At 36.8% G+C, this 23699-nt stretch overlaps 1 protein-coding gene across 1 annotated transcript in view; it reads left to right on the plus strand.

The window, feature by feature from the left end:
* LOC113228987 (muscle calcium channel subunit alpha-1-like) overlaps positions 1-23699 on the plus strand; it is a 188193-nt gene that overhangs the window by 123539 nt on the left and 40955 nt on the right. Inside the window, exons 3-20 of the mRNA XM_026462453.1 lie at positions 822-1072; positions 6008-6113; positions 6422-6561; positions 6988-7094; positions 7328-7480; positions 7787-7986; positions 8242-8345; positions 9364-9542; positions 10545-10648; positions 12399-12514; positions 12845-12947; positions 14387-14538; positions 15807-16017; positions 19544-19664; positions 20954-21039; positions 21464-21567; positions 21824-21993; positions 23469-23601. Coding sequence (XP_026318238.1) covers positions 828-1072; positions 6008-6113; positions 6422-6561; positions 6988-7094; positions 7328-7480; positions 7787-7986; positions 8242-8345; positions 9364-9542; positions 10545-10648; positions 12399-12514; positions 12845-12947; positions 14387-14538; positions 15807-16017; positions 19544-19664; positions 20954-21039; positions 21464-21567; positions 21824-21993; positions 23469-23601 — 2534 coding nt within the window. The 5' untranslated portion in view covers positions 822-827. The remainder of the gene's footprint in view (positions 1-821; positions 1073-6007; positions 6114-6421; positions 6562-6987; positions 7095-7327; positions 7481-7786; positions 7987-8241; positions 8346-9363; positions 9543-10544; positions 10649-12398; positions 12515-12844; positions 12948-14386; positions 14539-15806; positions 16018-19543; positions 19665-20953; positions 21040-21463; positions 21568-21823; positions 21994-23468; positions 23602-23699) is intronic.

The raw sequence follows: 23699 nt of genomic DNA on the forward strand, positions 1-23699 counted from the left end.
AGTACTGTCTAATTTTGCTTGCTTCGCTGTCAGTCCAACAAACTAAGACTAAAGCTAGAATGACGCTCTGTATACGATTTTAACGCCTTATAAGTTCGGACACTTTTTAGCGCGGACCCGACGTCCATATAATTGTAAGTCAATGGTCATATCATAAAGTTTTGTTTATTTAATTTTATCCCCCTGTGCCAACCCTACAAAAATAGGTATAAATTTTGCACGCTCTTTAGAAGCTTTTGTCTCTATTCCTTTTCTTTACTCATGTGCTTAGAGGATGGAAAAAAATAAAGGAAAATAGCTGCCCTATCTACGGAATAAACTACCTACCTAAACCAGAATTGTAACAAACTTATGGCGGATTTCTTTAGCGTTGTATCATAATCATCGATAAGTCAATATCGACATGCAAATGTGTGGCTCGAATGTTGAAACTGTTTTTTATGTTTAATTTGTAGTCAGAGCTCATGTGGCCATGCCTTAGACTATTTGCATGTCGGTATCGACTTATCGATGATTATGGTACAACGCTAAAGAAATCCGGGCAGCTCCTTTCCATCCTTTCCTTTATTTCCTTTACTTTCCCAGCTTGTGCTGTCAAACTGGTGTAAGATTTGTAAACACAGAAGTCATGATCGAGTATTGTGTCGTGGGTAGCCTAGTAAATCGTTTATCAAATAATTAGAAAACAACACGTAATTATATTAGCAAGATTTATCCTCTCATAAGGCATATTACGTAAACAATACAAGCAAAAACAATATTAAGTGATAAGTATAACCGGCTCCGACAAAATATAATAACATAATTTCTCTTATTTTCAGATCAAGATGAGCACAGAAATACCCGAGCCGACCCCCGCCCTCCCTCCAGCCACCGCTGACACCACCACCGAAGCTCCCACCGGGGCTGCCCCCAACGATGGCACGGGCCCTCTCATCCCGGTACCCGCAGCCCCGAAAAAGCCACCCCGGCGGGGCCCAAAAGTGCAGCAGGAGAGACCGAAACGAGCCATCTTTTGTTTAACCATGAAGAACCCATTAAGAAAGATCTGCATTAACATTGTGGAGTGGAAGTACCCTTTTCAATTGCAAAACTAAAATTCGGGTATTCGTGTGTTTTGGCTGACTTTTCGGTATGACACGGTTTGTGTATAACACGAGGTCAACTTACTTTGGTTGTTTATGTCACTGTTCTCCAAACCTGTTACGCAAATTTAAAAAAAGCTTTATGCTTTTTATACATTGACTTACAATTATATGGACGTCGGGTCCGCGCTAAAAAGTGTCCGAACTTATAGGGCGTTAAAATCGTATACAGAGCGTCATTCACGCTTTAGTCTTCGTTTGTTCGACTGACAGCGAAGCAAGCAAAATTAGACAGTACTGCGATGACATTACAATTTAAATTCAACGTTTTAGCTTTTTCATATTCCTTTACATGTCACTACGTTTAAATAAGTTGACTTGGGACATTTTTTCGTGGTTTTTGTATTAGACCCGTCGTCCATTTATTTGTAAGTCAATGCTTTTTATACAATTTTTTTCAACAAATTTAATAGCAGTAGAGCTCCTTGTGACAATGTTCGTCCAAGGAAGTACTGACACCTTCCCTATTTCTGCCGCCAAGCAGTAATGTCAGCATTACTGTGTTCCGGTTTTGAAGGGTAAGGGTGCTGGTGAAATTACAGGCACATAGGACTTGTCAACTTATGTCTCAGGGTGACGGGCGCAGTGGCAATGCCCCTAAGATCTTTGCGAGTTATTGCTCTGAGTGGCATTGCAACTGTTATAGACAGGCGTGAAGCTTACCATCAGGCGCACGACTTGTCCGTCACGTCACTTGGTATCATAAAGAACAATGGAAGTATAACAGAATAAGCTCTCTAGCTTCCTGCTACTCTTAGCAGTAGAGTTCCTCACGAAAGATTTCGTCGTAGTAATACTGCCAACCCACATACTTCTGCCACCAAGCAGTAATATGGGCTGTCGTGAAACTAAAAGCACATGGGCCTTGTCAGCTTTATATCTCAGGGTGACGGAAGAAAAAGAAAACAAACTTTCATTTATACGATCCATAAATCCGTTGATTTGTCAAACGGTTCGACCAGGCAATTTATTTTAATCGTGTAAGGCTTAATGAATTCCAAAATCGATTCAACTTTTCGTTCGGCATCCCTTTTCACTTGGCATCGAGCCACAAAAGTAACAACACAGTACTCCTTTGGGAGTATACCACCAACAGTAAAAAGCAAACGTTCGATATTCACTCTTGTTTCAAAAGCGACAAGGCACAGTAGAGCGTAAAGAAACAACATGTTTAAGATAAAAACTTTGTAAGTTGTAAATTGCGTGGAATAAATTCCGTTTGAATCCAATATGAATATCGTCCGTCGGAATTTACAGGCTGTAATAGAGGAGTCTATTTCTTTTAGTTTTTAAAACTTCTATTTAATATTTCTACCTTTAACTGGCTTCAAAAAAGTCGGTTCTAAATTTGACTGTATTTCTTATGTGCCGATTTCGATGATTCTTCTATTATTATTATTAGAAAGGTGGTACCTTAATAGCGGTATCATTTAAATTTGAAGAAAATATCTACGTACAAGAGTAGTGGCGGATGAATCTGGTTCCGGGCACTTTCCAATAACCAATTTGTGTGTATTTAAACATCTTAGATCGAGAATACCTGAAGGAGTTAAACGGGTCACTACGAGGATTTTTGTCATCCAAGTACGCAGAAGTTGTATAAATAACCTTTAGTATAAAGTTTTTGTTTCACAATAGTTTTAAACCTCGTAAATGGCAAATTTTGAACTTCACGAGTGTTGACACGGTGAAAAAGGAAGCGGCCTTCATTCGCAATGTAGCGGGAAATACAAATGTAGTCAAACTTCAAAGTCGTTTGTTTATTTTGTTTATGTATTTGAAGATAAAAACAAAGTGCCAGGTAAAGTCCCACATGATCTTTCTTCAGGACTTGAGCGGTAGGTGTAGATAACGGCGGTACATTTGGTAGGCGGTACGATACAAAAAGTACGAAACCAGCTATCAGATAGATTCCGTGTTGCCGTTTCTTGCTTGTAGATAATGACGTCATTTAGGTAGGTATCTCACATTAATAAAAACCCCTCATAGTAACAATTTGTGACAAAATCTTAATATCACGATTGAGCATGTGCATAAAATCAACCAATGCCATCTAGCGGATATTGGTGGAACTACAAAACCATTCATTTATTTATTTTATATCATATAAATACTTCATATTGTTCATTTTGAAGATTAAATCATTCACTTTGAAATACATCTTCTAGTATTTTAGTAGGTCAATTTTATGCAATCATTGCACTATGAGGGATCGTAAATTCGAGTACAAGAAGTAGGTACGAGATTTTAAGACCTAACTATCTAATGATTGCATACAATACTTTTATTTGTATTGGTCTTAAATAGTTCTATTTTCCAAATATTAAAAATTCACCTTTGTACCAGATATATAACAATTTCATGTTACCTGTTCAGGCACACAGTGACGCGTTTGAGAAGAGTCTTTTAATTATCAAAAATACGACGGTCTTTTTTTAAAACTCATTAGCGTTCAAACATTATGAAAATTTTCAGTTTTAGTGGAAAAAAAACAAAATTGTCTATGACTTTGGTTGATTGGTTTAGGTAATTATAGATGACGGAGTACATTGACTTACAAATAAATGGACGACGGGTCTAATACAAAAACCATGAAAAAAATGTCCCAAGTCAACCTATTTAAACGTAGTGACATGTAAAGGAATATGAAAAACCTAAAACGTTGAATTTAAATTGTAATGTCATCACAGTACTGTCTAATTTTGCTTGCTTCGCTGTCAGTCGAACAAACGAAGACTAAAGCGTGAATGACGCTCTGTATACGATTTTAACGCACTATAAGTTCGGACACTTTTTAGCGCGGACCCGACGTCCATATAATTGTAAGTCAATGACGGAGTAGAAAAAATAGTTTACACGTAAGGTATTCCTAAACACTGTTCCTAATACCTTTGAGCAGTCAAAATCAGATATAGCCATCAAAATAATGCAACACGTTCCAATTGTTCGGGAAATACGTGAAGTGAGCGACATTCGTAACTCAATTATCGATTATAGTACGCCGCTAATGTTGCGGCTGTAGTCTATTAAACGCTTCACAAATTTATTGACAATATATTATATACTCATGGATATATTTAGGAAACCGCTAAAAAGAGGACTAATTATAATAACTACGCTCCTATGGACCACTGGCCACACGTGTTCACTTTTTTTCTGCCTGTACTTACTTAAATTTTATTTCCTAAAACATATCACAAAGGCGCTCTTGCCCATTCAGAACTTAGAGGATGGAAAAAAGATTCAGAATGAAAATTCTATTGTCTATTGTACTCGCTTTGTACACAGAGCTGTAATAAGTTTCAAAAAAAAAGAACGCCGTATTTTTGCTAATTAAAATATCAATTATGACGCTACTCGAACGCTCTGGATTAGGTAAAGTGGCCTAAATATCTTGAAAAATAATAAGCCTACTTGGCCACTTCTATTCTAGCTCTTTGGTTGTCTTGTTTTGTAGCGTTTGTTTGGTTTTCGTATAAATATATGAAGAGAGAGGCTGATGGTTAGACCCTTTGTCTACCCAAATAAATGGGTGAATATGTCTTGTAATAAAAAGAAAATTACGTTTCTTGTCATGGATTGTTATCAAAATATATAATAAATATTGGTTGTGTTTAATTATTAGATTTCACTTATTCGTAAAAAAAGTATAACATTACCTACATAACCGGGTCTTAAAATCTCGTCCTATTATTAGGCCACTCGGCAAAACCTTGGAGCCTAAAGACGGTACTCGTCTAAAGTAACGATTGCATAAAATACTAAACCAGGAAAGATCGAAAGAAACGTTTAAAAATATCGATTTTAATATATAATATTTATAAAAAGAATACAAAACGCGAAGTTTTGAAATTCATCAATAGACAGACGTCTATTGTAATCACAATAGACATTTGAGGTTTTAACAGGCGAATTTTACCATTACCTGATTTGTGTAACTTATCCTCGGTCTCACTCTTGTCTAGTTACCCAATGATACAGATCCCAGCCCGCATTGGGTCACTGGACCATTTGTATCTAACAGCGTGACGCAGATTCATTATGGCGATGTCTTCAATATAATAGTTCATAAAATCAAAATCAGCTCAAAATGTTCATAATAAAACATCAGAAGAACGTTGAAATAGCGCGCTCCGTTGACTGTTTGATAGATTATCTCACTACACTTCATCTGTCGCCGCTCGTAATAATACGTCCGCGAGCCCGAATGTGACCAAAACAAACCATTTGTGTTGTATGACTCAGTTTCCGTACGTACTTATGTACATATGTTAGGCAATACGTTTATTCCCGTTATGCTCTACCGTTTTTCGTCTGCATTACATTTTCAGTGAATAGCAATGATTTAAAAAGAGTTGTAGTAGTTTAGAGAGAGAACGGTTCAATTCCAGCAGCGACTTATGACTTAATTTTTCCCGTAGTCGTGCGCCTGGTAGTATGCGACACGCCTGACTATGGCAGTTGTAGCACAGTTCTAGTGCCGCTCCATGCGCCTGTCACCCAGAGACATAAGTTGACAAGTCTCAAGTGCCCGTAATGTCACTAGCACCCTTACCCTTCAAAACTGGAACGCACTAATTTCTCAATTACTGCCTGGTGGCAAAAAAATAGAGGCAGTGGCAATACATCCCTGGATGAGCGGTACTTCTTCTAATTCATACATATACATCAATACATTCATTTGCCGTACGCATTAAGAAAGATGAAGCAAGACACATTGAGGTAATGGTATACCAACGACGTAGGGTATTTCGGACTTTCTAGTCGACCGAAAGACAAACTATGAAGATCAAACTGGAATAATTCCGCGCACAACTTTACTCAAATTTAGCCGTCAAGTATTTTCCTGAACTCCCATTCAGACCGTTCGAGTGGATGATCCTTACAACAATATTCGCGAACTGCGTGGCCCTAGCCGTATACACGCCTTTCCCTTACAGCGATTCAAACTACACCAACTGGGTTCTTGTAAGTTTTTTCGTCTACTTTTTATATTATATTATATATTTTTTCAGATGCACGATGGGCAACCTTTTCACGTCTCTACGAGACAAAAATGTTGAACATAAATGGAATAGGTAGGTAGGTATGTAAATATCCAAACCAGATATGCCAGTTTACCTCAAAATGTTTCGGCTATCACATATTCACATCGGCGCAAGAGACCGTTGACATTTACATCGATTCAAGAAGACTACTTTTGAGCATTAACATTTTTTGTATCAAAACTTGAAGCTATAGATAACACTAACATTATTTTACAACTTCTTGTTCAGGAGAAGATTGAGTACATCTTCCTAGTGATCTTCACTGGCGAATGCGTGATGAAGATCATCGCATACGGATTCGCGATGCACGCAGGCTCCTACCTGCGCAACGGCTGGAATCTACTCGATTTTACAATAGTTGTTATAGGGTAAGGCTCGAGATCATGCAACTATAAATATTTTCATAATTAACAACCCTTATACGTCCCAGTATTGGCCACCTACTCCTTAAACTCTTCTCGGTGAAGTAATCGCCAGCCATCTCTGTCCATAACTTTGATTTCCTGACACGACAAGACATTAGCTTTTTCTTCAACCCGGTCTGCTTCTCTTTCCTTCGATCTTCCCTTCTAAGATGTTTCTAAGAAAACCTCCCCGTATGTATAGCTTGACTGCTATGGATGAAAGAGGCGATTGTTTTCGATTTTTCGACCAATCGTTTTCCCATGATACATTCAACTTTATTGAAATTGTGCCCACCTATCAGGCCATCTATCTCGCATATGTGCCGTCCAAATAAAACCTAAATCAGGCTGCAGAAGTAGCATTATAGACTAAGGCAATTTCTTTTCCAGTATGGTGAGCACAGTACTGTCGAGCATATTCAAAGACGCGTTCGATGTGAAGGCCCTGCGAGCGTTTAGGGTGCTCCGGCCGTTGAGACTCGTATCTGGGGTGCCAAGTAAGTACTAGAGGAGATCACTCGATGTTAGAGCTGCAGGATTTTTTTTCATATGACATCATTTGCTTTCTACGATAAAAGAACCGGTTACCAGCCTTGTCTGAAACCTGACCGACTAAAGAAAGATAAAAGCAGAGACACTTCCTGAATCCAAAAAAAAATAAAAGAGACAACAGGAACTTGAATCAACAATAATTAAAATCAATCTAACTTTTCATTGTCTGTCGTTTCAGGTCTACAAATCGTGCTAAACTCCATCCTAAAGGCCATGATTCCACTACTCCACATCGCGTTGCTGGTCATTTTCGTCATCATCATCTACGCTATCATCGGACTGGAACTCTTCTCCGGAAAGATGCATAAGACTTGTTATAATATGCGTACAGGTACAACATTGACCATTATGATCTTAGTAATCTGCGAGACGTAGGAGGAGAGACGCTTTGGACCAATAATCCGTAGTTCCCTCATGCACCCCGCAAAACAACGAGATTGCGAAGTATATCTGTTGAAAAAGTATATTTTTATGATGATATATTAGGAGACGGCATTGTTAACATTGAACTTAAGATATCAGTGATTGGTAACAAAGTCTTAATCTAGGTTCGCTGCTGGGTGTCAACTGGAATGCATGTTTTGTATTCAATTTCTATACATTCAGAACTTCATTTATTTTCTCTTTGTTACTTCAGGCGAAATGATGGACACTCCACATCCGTGCGACGACAACGGTTTCAACTGCTCAACTCTCTCAAATGACACGAAATGGGAATGCAGGAATGACTGGGACGGTCCCAACTTCGGCATTACCAATTTTGATAATTTTGGTCTCTCCATGCTGACAGTCTTCCAATGCATCACTTTGGAGGGGTGGACTGATGTTATGTATAATGTAAGTGCGATTCTATCTTTAATACTTGCAGTCACGCCTTAGGATTCCCAATGGGCAAAGCCAGTCCATGGCAAACCCCACGTTCATTGATCTATTTTTCATACAAGCCCTCGTATATTTCTCACTACATACTTATGTTCACATCATTGTTCATGATACTTAGTTACTACATGTCTGCCAAATTAAAAGGTGCTCAGTGATCAAATAATAAAGATGCGTTCTAAAGCATTCACTAGCATCGTCCTGTTTTTTCAGATTCAAGATGCAATGGGCAATAGCTGGGAATGGATATACTTCGTATCTATGGTGATTTTGGGTGCATTTTTCGTTATGAACCTGATTCTCGGTGTGTTATCCGGGTAAGTGACAAATACGTTTTCGTTATAGATTTTAAGACTTTACTGGTTATTCCATTAATGATTATCCCCAGTTAAGGTTCGGTTACACTTCTTATTATTTTCCCGATATTTTGTTACATGCTCCATGGTCATGGTTTGTCTCGCCAACGAAAGTTAACAATTTTTTTATCAATTCCTATATAAACAATTTAATTTACTTCTGTAAAATAATGCTGAACTCTTAGAAGAATAACGCATAGAATGATAGTTTCATATCAAACGAACTGTCACAAGTGAGGCAAAAATCAAATTCATGTAGGCTAGTCTTAGTAGTAGGTTAATTTTCGGTTTTAGTGAATATTTATACAAAAATACAAGTTGAAACGCGTTACTTCCTTGTGGAATGTGATGTTAGTATCTATTTTATGTTTGTCTGACGTATTTTTACACTCATTTACCGCACATTTCGTCATTTTTAGCTAAAATTCTTGATCTGTTCGCGGTGCAAGTTGACCTTGAGCACTGAAGGCCCGCCCGCTCGTGTAGGCCCTTTGGGCGCGCTTCAATTTGCCTCACTTAGCGTGTGCGGGCTAGGTTTCTATGCGTTATTATTCTAAGGCTGAACTCTTCAAAAACGGACACTTTCTTTTAATCCATAATGACCACGCTCAACAGGTTTGTTGACTATAGCAGAAATGCTACAATCCTGTACGCAAGAACTAACTAACCTTCAAAGGAAATCGATGAATATGCTTCATCATTGTCAACGACAACACTTTATGATTCCCACCACTGGGAAGTTTTTAGGTCACTGTCCGCCATGCTGGCATAGTAAAAATATCTCTTACATTTCATCACGATGTTTTTATTCATCGTTAGCGACAGGTGCTGCTGCTAAACATTTAAAAGTCATAGGTACATGCCGTCACAGGGGTTCGAACCGTCTATTTCTTAACTCAGAAACAATTGCTCTCCCACTGTTGTCTTCTTGTTAAATACTTAGGTCACGCAATGTTCTAAATAACATTCTATCTTTCAGAGAGTTCTCCAAAGAAAGAGAAAAAGCGAAAAATCGAGGTGACTTCCAGAAGTTAAGAGAAAAACAACAGCTAGAAGAAGATCTAAAAGGATACCTCGACTGGATAACTCAGGCAGAGTACTTGGAGCCCTTGGCGGATCAAATAGATGCTAACGACCAGAAAAGAGATTATATGATAGGTATCACAACCGTTCGTATTTTCTTAGACTTAGGGAGCATTTATGCGACACGAATGCGAAACGTGCGTCTAGCTGTCATGGCAAAATACGCTCTATTCGTTTAGCGTTTACGTTTTGACTTAATTGAGCGTCCCGGACACGCGGGCGAGTCTGGCTTGAATTTGATCTACGCAGCGTCGGCGCGGTTGTATTATTCAGAGAAATTTAAATGTTGTTGCCTAGTAAATAGAATTCAGATTCGCAATTAATGTACATGACGGCGTGGTACCTGGGCAGTCGCGGTCGGAAACTTTCGCCTCGTGCAACTGGGCGCATAAGGACTATAACAATAATGCGCTAGACGACTACACGATTAGTTGGTCTCATGAGTACCAAGAGCATCGGAATTCACTTTAGGTCACTACCCAGAACACCCAAACCAGAACTAGTTTAGTAAAGTTCTATTTGAATTAGTCTCACTGGGAATCGAACCCGGGAATTCTCGCTCAGCGCCCACAGTGCAATCCATTGGCACATCGAGTCCATCACAAACTGCTTTTAGCCCAAGAAGAAAAGTCCAAATTAAAATTCAGTGGTTGTGTTTGAAAAAAGTATCCGAAAATCCGAAAATACAGTTTCATTTCCATTTTGTGTAACATTCGCGGAAGCCTCGATTCATACATAAATAATTTACGCTAATATTATTAGCTAAGGGGCGCAGCGTCCTGGGAATCAAATTATCAGACCGACTTAGAAACAGTGATCTGCGCTCCAAAACACGAATCACAGGTGTGGGCCAACAAGCGGGTAAACTGGAATGGGACTGGGTAGGTCACGTCTGCCGCATGTCGGACCATGCGACAAACTAAAGCGTCGATGGAGAGACGAGCTAGACGCGCACGTAAAAGACTGGACCTCAGTGACGCAAAATAGTGAGGTTATAATAAATACATTTTTAAAGATTCGGTGTCATTGAAATATTTACTTTGTCGCATTTATCTTCTGGTTGTTTTTTTGTTTCAGGTCAAACTCCAATAGAGCACGATTCGACGGACCATTTAGGAATAGAAAGCAACGAGCAGCAAAAGATATCCGCCTTCAAATCTTGGAAAAGAGATTTTGATAAAGTGAGTTGGTTCTTAGATAGCTAATCAAAACGTGTAAAATTTCACAACCAGGTTTACTGCTACTACTGAATAAATAATAAATGAATATGTCATGGCAGTAAAACATCATAATATTACATTTAAAACAATAATACGAATGTAAATGACTGTGGATATCATTAATATTAAATATAAGAAATCAGTCTTCTTTGTAATATTATTCAAACATTTGAACTTGATGGCATTGTGTGTTACAAACTAATTTATAAATAAATGCTTACTAATATAGGTAGATGGCGCTTATCCTAAACAAAATAAAAGAATAGCCGACACTATCCATAAAATTCTGTGCAACAAGCGCCATCTAGATGATTTGTTTGTTGTCGCTAGAAACTAGAGTAACTTTGATAAATTGCAGCTTGTCAATGTAAAAGAAATTAAAATTGTCACCAAATAAGAGGCCAAATTTGACACTTGTCATCGTGACGCGAATAGGGATGTAGACTAATCATATCGGTAATCACATTATACGATTTTCACGAGATATCGATTCAAAATTTTAAGAGTTTGCGATTGTTTAGATTATTTTTCGGTTCATTGTTGTTCAGGGGGCCTAAAAGGCTAAATCGTGAAATTTTGTTAAAAGCAATTCATTTACAGAATTCCATGCAGTTCTGTACCAATTCTTCTTATTTTCGTAAAATTGTCCCCATTCCGATGAATTGTATACAATTCTTTTAATTTTAATTTTATAATATTCATAAATGGTTTATTACGAGAATTTAGTGTAAATAAGTATGTTCATCGATAAAACAACTACATAAAAAGATTAAATTACCAACCAAACCAAGAATTTCATAAATTTTCAATTATTCGGCATATATTTATTCAATTATTATTTATACAAATAATTATTCAATTATTTGATGCATAGCATCAAAACGGGCTTTGGGTGCCGAACGCCCTTGTTGTTCCCAATGCATCAATTTTAGATAGTGAGTTTATTCATTTATGGTGCAAATAGAAGTGAATTAATAGTTCAACGGAGTCGATTAGGGTATTTATTCTTCAAAAACGTGCACTAAGAACAATAGTAGGCATAAAAAAAGGTCAGACCTGCAGAAACCTTTTTAAGAAATACAATATAATGACCATGTACTCACAATATATTTATGATATAATAGTTTATGCGCGTCAAAACTTGGCTAATTATGAGCGACGTACGGGCGGAGGCCGAGCGTTACGAAACGCGGGAACACTAAAATCCGTTGCCCACCGTACCGAACTTGCAACTAGAAATCCGCGGGTAATAGGTCCCCGATTCTACGAACATCTACCCACAGACCTGAAAAGTGTTAGAAACGATGAAACGTTTTGTACCCGACTAAAAAACCTTTTATTGGATATTGAATTGTACAGTGCCGATGAGTTTCTTTTGAAACAGTTTTAATTTTATTTTATTCGACAGGCAGTAGTTATACTACTTTATTTTATATTCATTATTATTATTATAATTTTATTACTGACGATCATAGTTATCCCTTGACATTGTATTTCCAATTGCAATATTGTGACATTGATAACATGAAATAAACGATTCTATTCTATTCTATTCTATTCTATTCTATTCTATTCTATTCTATTCTTTTCTAATTACAATATAAAGAATCTTATGCCTACTCAACATTTCCTTCAATATGCAATCCAGTGACCTACTAAGGTGTCGCGTTGCTTCGACACATTACAACAATAACATGATTCGTGTTTGCAGGTAAACCGTCGGATGAAGCGGGCATGCAGACGAGCGGTGAAGTCGCAGACGTTCTACTGGCTCATCATCGTCCTCGTGTTCCTCAACACAGTCGTGCTAGCCAGCGAACATCACAGGTACAAGACTTATCACTCTGAACTGGCTAGATTATGTCACACAAAATACAAGGACTTTAGTCATTCACAAAACTAGTGGAAGAGAAAATTCTCTTTAGTTTTGTAAAAAAAAATTTTCGTTCGTCACAAACGTATGTAACTTGTAAGTATAGGTAGATGCCACCACAGAGAACCGACCCATCTACCTCTCTATGGAAAGGTTTATCCATTGGCCCAAAGAGTAGAGCCCAGGAATGGAACATTGGCCTATCACCGCTCTTGACGTCCATCTTAGCGACAGGCTTTCATCTTTTTATTTTATAAATTAATACAAAACAATTTTTGTTCCAGGCAACCCAGATGGTTAGATAGTTTTCAAGAATACGGAAACGCGTTTTTCGTCGCGTTATTTACATTAGAAATGTTAGTTAAAATGTACAGTTTAGGTCTACAAGTAAGTATAATTAGTTAATTTTTAACTTACAATATAACTATTAGGGAGATGCCACACGGGCGTTGCGTTGTACTACGTATATAAATCAGAATAATAAGCTACATGGTCGCACGGCGCAACGCTGACGCAACGCCCCTGTGGCATCACTCTAATGTTGGTCAAAAACTCCACCCAGGATCAAGGTATAAATAAAAAGTATTGGCCATGTTGATTCTACAATCTTCTCGTCAATTTTTTTTAAATGGTGAATTAAAACACAGCTGTGCGTTAGAGACACCTTGAGGCTCTAGAACGCTACAGAACCAAAATCATTAGAGACACCGTGTGTCTCTAGAACACGTTACATGTTAATATGCGTGGTGGCTACCTAACAGCACTTATTATTGAATAGTATTTATTGAAGTTATTTTTTACTTAGTACTATAATGAGACACGTTATGCGTAACAGGATTGTTCCAAATATCAGCAACAGCATCTGCATAACTTAAAATATTCGCATCAACGTCCGTATTCATCGATGCTGATATTTATTGCTGATGTTCGAGTTATGACATGACCTAAAAGACACGCTGGAGTAATTTACAAACCTCCCAAAAACAGACTGTAAGCCAAAAATGCAGCTCAGTTGTTGTTTTTAACATATAAACTTCGATAAAATTCCTCAACGATGAAGCTAGACAAATTGATCGTTTTCATGAATATTCATTCTGTTCTTGTAAATGTCACAAAATTATTGAATATATATAATATACCAATTATAATCTCATTCATCCCCTAGTTTGCCACCCTTAGAGGTGGAATACCTTCTTCAAATTTAAATGGGACCAACACTAAGATAATCTCTTTCCAACAAAACAAGAATCATCAAAATCGGTTCACAAATACCGGAGTTATCGAATAACAGAAATCCAAAGAAAAAACACACGCTTCATGTAGATAGATTCAGTATGGATGTAAATTTTTCGCGTTTTTTTTTAATACATAAAACCAGCAAGTTTTTGCACATCACCGGATGATGTGTAAAAACTTGCATCAGCAACAACCCTGATGCGTACCGTTCATTTAAAATTTTGCAGTTTAATCACAATACGATACTGTAGTTCATTGCCTTACAAATAAATGGACGACGGGTCTAATACAAAAACCACGAAAAAAATGTCAAAAACGTAGTGACATGTAAAGGAATATGAAAAAGCTAAAACGTTGAATTTAAATTGTAATGTCATCGCAGTACTGTCTAATTTTGCTTACTTCGCTGTCAGTCGAACAAACGAAGACTAAAGCGTGAATGACGCTCTGTATACGATTTTAACGCCCTATAAGTTCAGACACTTTTTAGCGCGGACCCGACGTCCATATAATTGTAAGTCAATGCTGTAGTTATATAAGGTGTGCTGTCATTTTTACGGAATAAATTATTTGCTACTCTATCCTTTTAGGGTTACTTCGTGTCTCTGTTCAACCGTTTCGACTGCTTCGTGGTGATAGGATCGATCAGCGAAATGGTGCTGACCAAGACTGGTGTGATGCCGCCCTTAGGCATCTCGGTGTTGCGTTGCGTCAGGCTTCTTAGAGTGTTCAAAGTTACCAAGTAAGTAATCTCAAGTAACTAAGCCTCTTTCGTTAACTAGAGACGGGAAAAGACAGGATAAGTATCTCTGAATTCCTGGAATTATTTTTAGTTTCTTTTTTTTTATAATACTAAGGGACGAGACGAACAATGAGTCGTCGTACGCCTGGTGGTAAGCGACACGCCTGTCCATAACAGTTGCAGTGCCACTCAGAGCTTTAAATTGTAAAGAGCTGAGGGGCACTGCCACTGCGCCCGTCACCCTGAGACATAAGTTGACTAGTCCCATATGCCCGTCATTTCACCAGCACTCTTACCCTTTAAAACTGGAACGTAGCGATGTTAGCATTACTGCATGGAAGCAGAAATAAGTAAGGTAGGCAGTACTTCCGTGGACGAGCTTTTTCACACGGAGCTCTATTGCTAGTTAAGTAAAGCCGGATTTACATAAGTCTGACGTGTAGTGTCGTAACGCGCCAGAACGGTATTGGTTTCGTACATACAGCACAATCCGTCACATCAGATTACGACACACTTATATAAATCTAACCATATTAAATGTGTGAAACCGATACCGTTCTGACACGTCACGACACGACACGTCAGGCCCCGTAGTGTGCCGCTTCGATAAAGCTATTATATCCACATTTAGCTGTCAAATTCGAGTGATAAACCGGCATCGATTTAAAAATGTGACGTCCCGGTCACATTTTTAGGTCATCGCCAGGGCCGGCGACCAATGACTGCAAAAGATTAACACAGTGCCAAACATGGCTGCAAGGTCGCAGCTGATTTTAAATCATTTGCACAGTAATTTTATCAACGTAAAAATAGAGCGCGACAAACGAGATGAAAAGACATTTATTGTTTCATTGTTTTCGCGGCGATGATTAAATGACAAAGATAGCTTATATACAATTTTACATCGTTGTCATTGTTCTTCAAAATGTATAACAATAGTTCATTACCAAATAAGCAGACTTAGATTTATCAACTGAATTAAATAATGCCACGGGGTGGTTTATCTGCCATGCTACGGCCACTAACGTATGTAAATCCGGCTTTAACTTAGCGCGTACTTAATTATTACATCAAGGTGTCATATATTACCTACTCGTCGCGACATCTTTTGTACCTATAGGCACTAAATACCCGACTACGTTGTCTTGTAACGCGATTAGCAGTATTTCTACAGCTACTGCTTAACATTATTTATTACTACGACAATCTAGCTTGAGATTACTGTTTAAATAGAACTGGAATCCTTAGTCTTTAAATACTCTTTTCAGGTACTGGCGGTCCCTATCAAACCTCGTAGCGTCTCTCCTCAACTCCATTCAATCGATCGCCTCCCTGCTGTTGCTGTTGTTCCTTTTCATCATGATCTTCGCGCTGCTAGGCATGCAGGTCTTCGGAGGGAAGTTCAACTACGACCCTGTTGAGGACAAGGATCGGCACAACTTTGATTGCTTTTGGCAGGCGTTATTGACTGTCTTCCAGGTAAGTTGCCACTAAGAAATTATCAGCAAGTTTTTGTTTTTAGAAATTAAAGAAATATTTGCCAAAATTTCAATCCGTATACAAGTTTATTTGTTTAATACCAACAACCTCACAGGATTATAATTACTAACATCATAACAACGAAAAACAACTTTCGTAAGTAAATGCCTAGCCTATATGTATGACAAGTTACTTCTAAAATAGCCTTCTCACGTCTCGTTTTTACCGAGATTTTCGTGACAGCATTATACTAAAGGTTTAATATACAGCTTTTGCATACTTGGATGATAAAAATCCGTGGTAATGACCCGGTTAGCTCTTGCAGGTAGTCTCAATCTGCGATGTTTGAAATAGATATTGTAAATGATAAATGTCAAATGTATATTTTTAAAGAGCAACCCCTAGAGCTTCTTGCTCATTGTTCTCCAAGGACTGTGCCTTACGCATGAGCAGTAGAGCTTAATTGATATGACAATTTCAAGTATAATTTGCTCACCTATGAAATAAAGGTGATCTGAATTTGAACAAGTCGTGCGCCCGATTTAAAGCTACACGCAAACATCTGAGGGGCACAGCCAGCGCATGCGTCATTCTGAGACATAAGTTGACAAGTCCCATGTGCCTGTAATTTTACCACAACAAAACCGGAACGTAGTAGTGGCCACATTACTGCTTGGCGGCAGAAATAGGTAAGCAGTACTTCCCTAGACGAACTCTGTCACAGTGTTCACAGTACCAAATAGCTGTTTTGTAACTAATTTGTTTTACATTGACACGCTGCAATTTATCAGAGCTACTCTAATTTCTAGTGATAACAAACTAATCCACTAGATGGCGGTTATTGCACAGGCTGTTATGGATAGCACGGGCTATTCTTTTATTTTGTTTAAGATTTGCGCCATCTACCCGTATTAGGAAGCGTTAATTTTTTTTATATATCTATTTTTATTGAGGCTTTAGCCACTGGTTTCCCTACTCAAGAGACATGTTCAAAAACTTGTACAAGTTTAGAGCTCCAATACATAGCCAACAATTAATTTGGCCATTGCATAAACTTATATTCCCAAACATAGTACTCATCAGGGTTACGTTACGATTACATTCCACCAATACATGATACAGATCCTCTATTTTATTGCCAGTACTTCATTCATTTATTCACAATGGGGATGGTTTAAAACTCATCATATTAAAGAATTTACTAATTAGAATGTGACCAGAAGTATTTCCTTGTTATATCGCCAAAATCAAACCACTGTGGATTATTCGGGTTGGTTTTGTACCATATTCCAAGGCCTTTATCCACCGACTGTTCTCCGAAATGATAGCGTTCATTTATAAATTATTTTGTAATCAATGAGTTTCGACCTATATTTAATATTTAAAGTTGACGAGTGGTAAGTTGTGGTGTGGAAGTACCAACTGCTCGGCTTTGTTTATCAATAGCTGATTTCGTTTTGCTTCATACCGGGGACCGGCCTAAGCGGGAGAAAGAATCGCGAACTCAACACGCACCGACTGGTAATTTTACAATTCAGAACCAAGTGTTCTAATAGTAATTCTATTAAGCTGCTTATTAAAAATACGAGGGATGTGCGATGTTGAAAAACACGTCGATATAGTCCATCACAGTGTTTCTAACAGTAACGATCAAACTAGCGATGCATCAGAAATTGATAGATTAATCAAAATGATAAAATGTCAGAATCCCCACACTTTCCTCACATAGCGGCAATCCCCACAAAATCCCCAATATAGTTGAAACTCCCCACAAATTGGCAAAGCTGGATACAATAGTCGTAATTTGCGCTCGGGCCGGTCATGGCCATTGTTTGATGACAAATAAATAAACATTGTGAAGTAATTCCGTGTTGTGAAATGATAAAAACAATTGAAATGAGCGCGTAAACTACTGTACTTCAATGTGTATGTGTATTGTGCCATCTGTCAATAGAATACAGTGAAATCATTGTGTGAAATGTGGTTGGCGTGAAGAAATAACCTCAATTTTGTAATGAAAATTTTATTTCTTCCAACATAAGTTATATTTTAATGACATACATTAAAATATTCCTTATATTTACATGATAGGGAATTTATCCACCTTTCCAGTAATATATAACACATTTCATACAATTATACAGAATAACTTTTTAGCGACAATTTTTTTCAATTGTATTTTTGACCTAGTGTTTTGAAAAGATTTTTATTGCATAATACGCTCACTATTCCTATAACTTTATGAAGGTTTTGTAATACTGTCAAAAGAAAAAATCGCTAAGAAACATCGCGTTTTGTAGACAATCATAAAAACTTCATAGGAGTGAATGTTTTTCTACAAAATCAACTACACTTAAGCAAGTAAAAATAATCTTTAGTTTTTCTATAGATAAAGCTATAGAGCAAATGCTCCCAACTGTGTTTTGAAAAGGCTTTAAATTCTTATCGCCATTTTTATTTTTTAAAGTATGACTATGAAGTAGCCGAGAAAAATTTATTTTCTTTTTAAAAAGTAAATCTAAGTTGAAATTAGCTTGAAGAAGCCTAGAACTTCTTGGCAATGGTTTGTTTTGTGAGTTATTTTGTATATTTAAGCTTTCTATAAATATTTAAAACCGAAAATATATAACTGTACTTTTATTAAGTTTATATTTTATATATAAATATTTAAAATTTAGCGAGCGCATGCATTACTTTTATGGCAGATTTTACATCACTTTTCACAATGTATTTAAAGTCGCACGTCAATTTGCGCTTTCTAACCGATTAAACATTGCGCGAAAAAGTCAAAAATACTATATCTAATTTCGCCATGTTGCAATTTTGATAGTATAAACTATATTAATTATAGTTTAACTATATAGATTTTAATGGCTTACAAAATTTATATTTTGTAAGCCATTGAACTTGAAATCTCTTAGTATTCAGAGAACTGCGTCTTATGTTTGTAATGCTTTAGTATTTTGGTTTTAAAATAGCATTACTAAGATAACTTTCATAGACTATAAATTATATAAAAACTGTCAACAAGACTAAATAAAAACTGTCTACGTTCTACAAATTGTCATGTAGCATTCTAGAAGGGTTACTTGAGAAAGAAGATAAGAATCACTCTTAACACTACCTACAGATAGTTTCTCAAAGCACTCTTGTGATCTACTAATAAAGTTGTGCCCACTTTTACTTTAAATTATCTAGAAACCTTCTTCGAGATATCTTGAGGGAATTTGAACTCTTAAAATATTCACTCGAATTCAATTCTATATATAGACTACTTCCAGGCTATTGACTAATGCGGATGATTAATGCAGAATTTTGACTTTTCTCAGAGCTAGATGATGATTACCAGTCCCTTTGCGTTATAGGTCCATGGTAAAATTAAGTACCAGGTGCGATATGTTACTTTTATTTCGTACGTCACTTTTTCGTCAGTTTCTCAAACATAATAGTTTTGTTTAGTATAATGTTGTCGGTTCTTTATTCATTGTATTTCCAAGTTTACTACAATATTTCTGATCTCTTTCAGATTCTGACTGGCGAGGATTGGAATGCTGTGATGTATGAGGGCATCAAAGCTTACGGGGGCGTCGGTTCCGTCGGCATCATTGCCTGTGTCTATTTCATCATTCTTTTTATTTGCGGCAACTGTATCCTTTTTTTCTCAATTATTATAAGATACCTCTCAAGTCAAAATATCATTTTTGCATTTTAATTATATCCTTTTTTAAAGAAAAAAGTAAACATGACAAACGCTAAGTGATTTACTTGTAAATATGTGGCTTTATTGAAAAGGGGTACAAGTCAAAAAAGCCAACAATACAAGAAAACGTGTGTATATTAAGCTTTAACTGTTTTTCGCGTCTCCTTGTAAAGTTGGGTTTTTTTTTACTTGTACGCAATATGCATAAAATATATGTATTTGACTTAAAAAATAAAAAAATGGTATTTTGACTTACAACAACTTACGTCGTCTTACATGATTTGAAGAAAGTACACCTCTAAGGGTGGCAAATTAGGGGATGTTTCCGTTTTATTGGATTCTACACACTTTCCGTTAACCGATTTCATTCCACTAACTTTTGAGGTTGATTTTTTTAATAAAAATGTTATATGTAATATATAATGTCATATTGAAAATATCTCATCTGACAATGATAACACTAATCCTTTTTGACTGTACAAATTGAACCCCAATTCATAATTTGACAATCTAAGTGGCCCACCACTGAACACCATGTTACATAATGAAATAGGAAACAAAGTTTTGTAATTTGGTTCTGGTTTGGAATTATCATCCCTTTGTTTCTTAAATCGATCAAAATGGAGAACTATGTTGCATCGAGTGAACATCACTAATCGTAAAATTTGACCAAAAACATGACAAAAAGCCGTACCACGAAACTGAATGCATTATACGAAAGTATCGCTCGTTCGATATTCATGGCCTACTAAAAAGGATCACAAGTGTACCGCACCAAGTAAAAGTCGCAATGTATTACGACACATGCGGCATACACTCGTTTGCATATTTGTTTTCTCGAAATTCATTCAAAATGAAAATAATTTATTTTAAAATAAATTAATGCATATTCTGATTACAAAATTACTTAACTGCGGAAGGAATATAATTCATAGCTATTTTGTTTTTGCAATTTTTAATGGCATATCAAGTCATTTTTCGCGTTTTCGACTGGTATTTAACTACGATAACGACCGGGCGCGTTCTGAAGCGTAGCAGCGGCAACTAAGTGTTTATAGCTTACATTGGGCACGCGAAGTAGGTACATTTCCAGCGTCTATTTAGATATATGTCTCTGTGAGGAAGTATCGACTCACAGAGCCACCCGCTGGGCTTCAGAACCTATGTGTACTAACGTAATAACCACAAGGGAGAATTACAACTGACATAATATTTCCTTATCGATCACCCGTACAGACATCTTGCTGAACGTCTTCTTGGCTATCGCTGTAGACAACTTGGCGGACGCAGAATCTTTGACAAACATCGAAAAGGAAGAAGGGGTATGTATGGTCGACGGGACGCAGGAGAGGAACGCTCTGGACCAATCACATTACGCGATTTACTCGCACAGCAATGATAGTTATACCGATCAAGTCATGGATCAATGCGCAGCGAATGAAAGCGGAGCCACTGAAAATAGTATTGATGGGTTGTGGACCATTTCACGATAATAATTAACCAATTACAGCTGTAATTGATTGAAACTGATTTGCGGCAATGGTTAATTGTTTAATTATAAATATGAAATGGGCAGGGCTGGTGTGTGGCTGTTGGTGCTGTGCAAGGCCGCCGCCTAGCGCTGGCTAGGCGGCCTTGCCTTGTGGTGCTGACCACAATGCAATAGGAATTTTGAAAAATAACATTTGTTATTTCAATATCTCTAATTTCTAACAAAACTAATTAAACAATTTGTTATAATTAAAGGGCGGTGAAGAGAAAGAAGCGGGCAGTGTGGTAGAACAAGAAGGTGTGCATGCGGACACTGATGACGAATACATACACGATGACGATGCCTACACTACTGATAAGTATGTTTAAACCAATAAGAAGCACGGAGATATACAAATGTGACTATGGGTACAACAAGACTTTTTTTATAGCACTTGGTACTAATAGTATGTATTTTGTGTACTGCCTGCGTAAAGATATCGCAATTGACATAATTGTTTTAATTAGGATGCACTTTAAGACCATTCCAAATATTAAAAAAATGTCCGCCGACAGTTACCACTTCTTGAAGATCTCATAAGAAAGCAGGCTTAAAATACCGGCTTTCTTTCACAGTTCTGAAAGGGAATATGAAGAAACTGGGTCGGAAGGCGAACATAACGAGGAAATAGAGGGTGAAGAATTGGGTGAAGGCGGTGATGAGGACGGCGGTGAGAGAATTGAAGAAGAACAGGATAGAGAAGAGGATAGAGATATGATGGAGACTCATCAAAGGAATCATATTGGTAAGGAATATTTTGCATTATAGTCATAAATTTCTTTAAGAAAATTCAGTAGACAAAATAAATTATTACCGTTACTATGAAAACCTGCGAATCTTTTAAATTTCACTTCATTGACAACAAAAACTCTTTGAATATCGACGTTATTTTTATAGTCTGCTTCCAATACGAATTTTATCTAAAAAACGAAATAGTAATCGATCACTCCATAGGTACCATAAATAGTAATAAAACTAGTATACTGTTTTATATATCCAAACGAATTTCTCATTAACTGGTGTTAAATTTTTTTAACATTCTCATAATAATGATTTTTATCTTATATTTTAAATTTATTTTGTGACTTTATTATTGGAAGTGTGGTATTAAGAATTAAAATTGTTTCAAATTTAACAGTGTTCTTTTGAAGCTAAATTTAACAGTAACTATGTTAAGTTACTAGCCGGTTACAACTCTAGCAATAAGTGCAATCCCTTCCCCAAAAGCTAATCCTCCAAAAACAGTGAACACAGATATAGAAGAAGAGCCTCGTTTGAAAAGAAAGCCAACAACATCATCAGCTCGGCCCCGAAGAATGTCCGAAGTCGATATTCACGACAATAAGAAACCTATCCCAGATGCTACGTCGCTCTTCATATTTTCCAAAACGAACAGGTTAGGGGCTGGCGAACGGCGGAGAATTGATGCTTCAAAATTATTAGATGTTTTTTTCTAGACATTCTATATTATCTATAGGGTCCTACATAATTTATCTAGGATCTTTTAACTGGTGATTATAGTTTTGGTTAGAATTGCTTTATTGAATAGATGAATAATCATCATCAACCCATTTATACGTCCGACAGCTGGGCACGGGTCTTCTAGATTAATAATTGAGTCTTTGATTATTACTTTATTTTCTTTCTATGCTACGCTGATCTAAAAATCTGTGGAGACCAAGATGACTATAAAATCGATTACTATCAATCTATCAAAAACAGTAGTATCAAAAATACAATAAGTAAGTGTTACTAGTCAAAACGCAATGACGTCTTCCTCGAAAGGGAATTTGATTATAATAACCAGTTAGAAAATCCGAACACTTCTTATATTATTTTTTAATTTGTCTTTGATACGCCTCTTTGACTTCTTTAGTTTAATAGCAATTTTATTACTTAAGTTTGCTCTAGTTTTAGCTATCAAAGACAAATCATTATGTTTATTACGCCTTGCGTCTTCCATAAATTTAATATTTTCATTTCTTTAATACGTCTTAATAATTATTATATTATTATTTTTCACACCTTTAGCTGTTTTTCTTTTGTTATGTTTGCGGTTTCTAATTTACAATAAATCTTAAAGAAATATTTACAAATTCACAGGGATTTCAGCATGTGTTTTATGAACACTTAAAATAGTAATTTTAGAATTTAAGGTATAACAATAGATTAGAAATAGTTGTAACGAAGTAGACTGTCATATCTTTCTATCTTACGAAGATGGCGGCCAATCAGAAGAGGAGGGAACGCTAGTAACCGCCAGACCACGGCGAGTTTCAGAACTGAATATGCCAAATCAGACGCCGCCCATTCCAAACGCTAGTAGTTTCTTCATTTTCTCACCGACAAACAGGTGATTTGGTGACGTCATAGTACCCGTGTCTCATTGTGAAACGACCTGATTGGCTATTATACCATTGGCTATTACATCTTTCATCTGTTTGATGTCAC

The sequence above is a fragment of the Hyposmocoma kahamanoa genome, unplaced genomic scaffold (assembly GCF_003589595.1).
Source record: "Hyposmocoma kahamanoa isolate Upper Pololo Valley unplaced genomic scaffold, ASM358959v1 263, whole genome shotgun sequence".
In the NCBI taxonomy this organism is placed as follows: Eukaryota; Metazoa; Arthropoda; class Insecta; order Lepidoptera; family Cosmopterigidae; genus Hyposmocoma; species Hyposmocoma kahamanoa.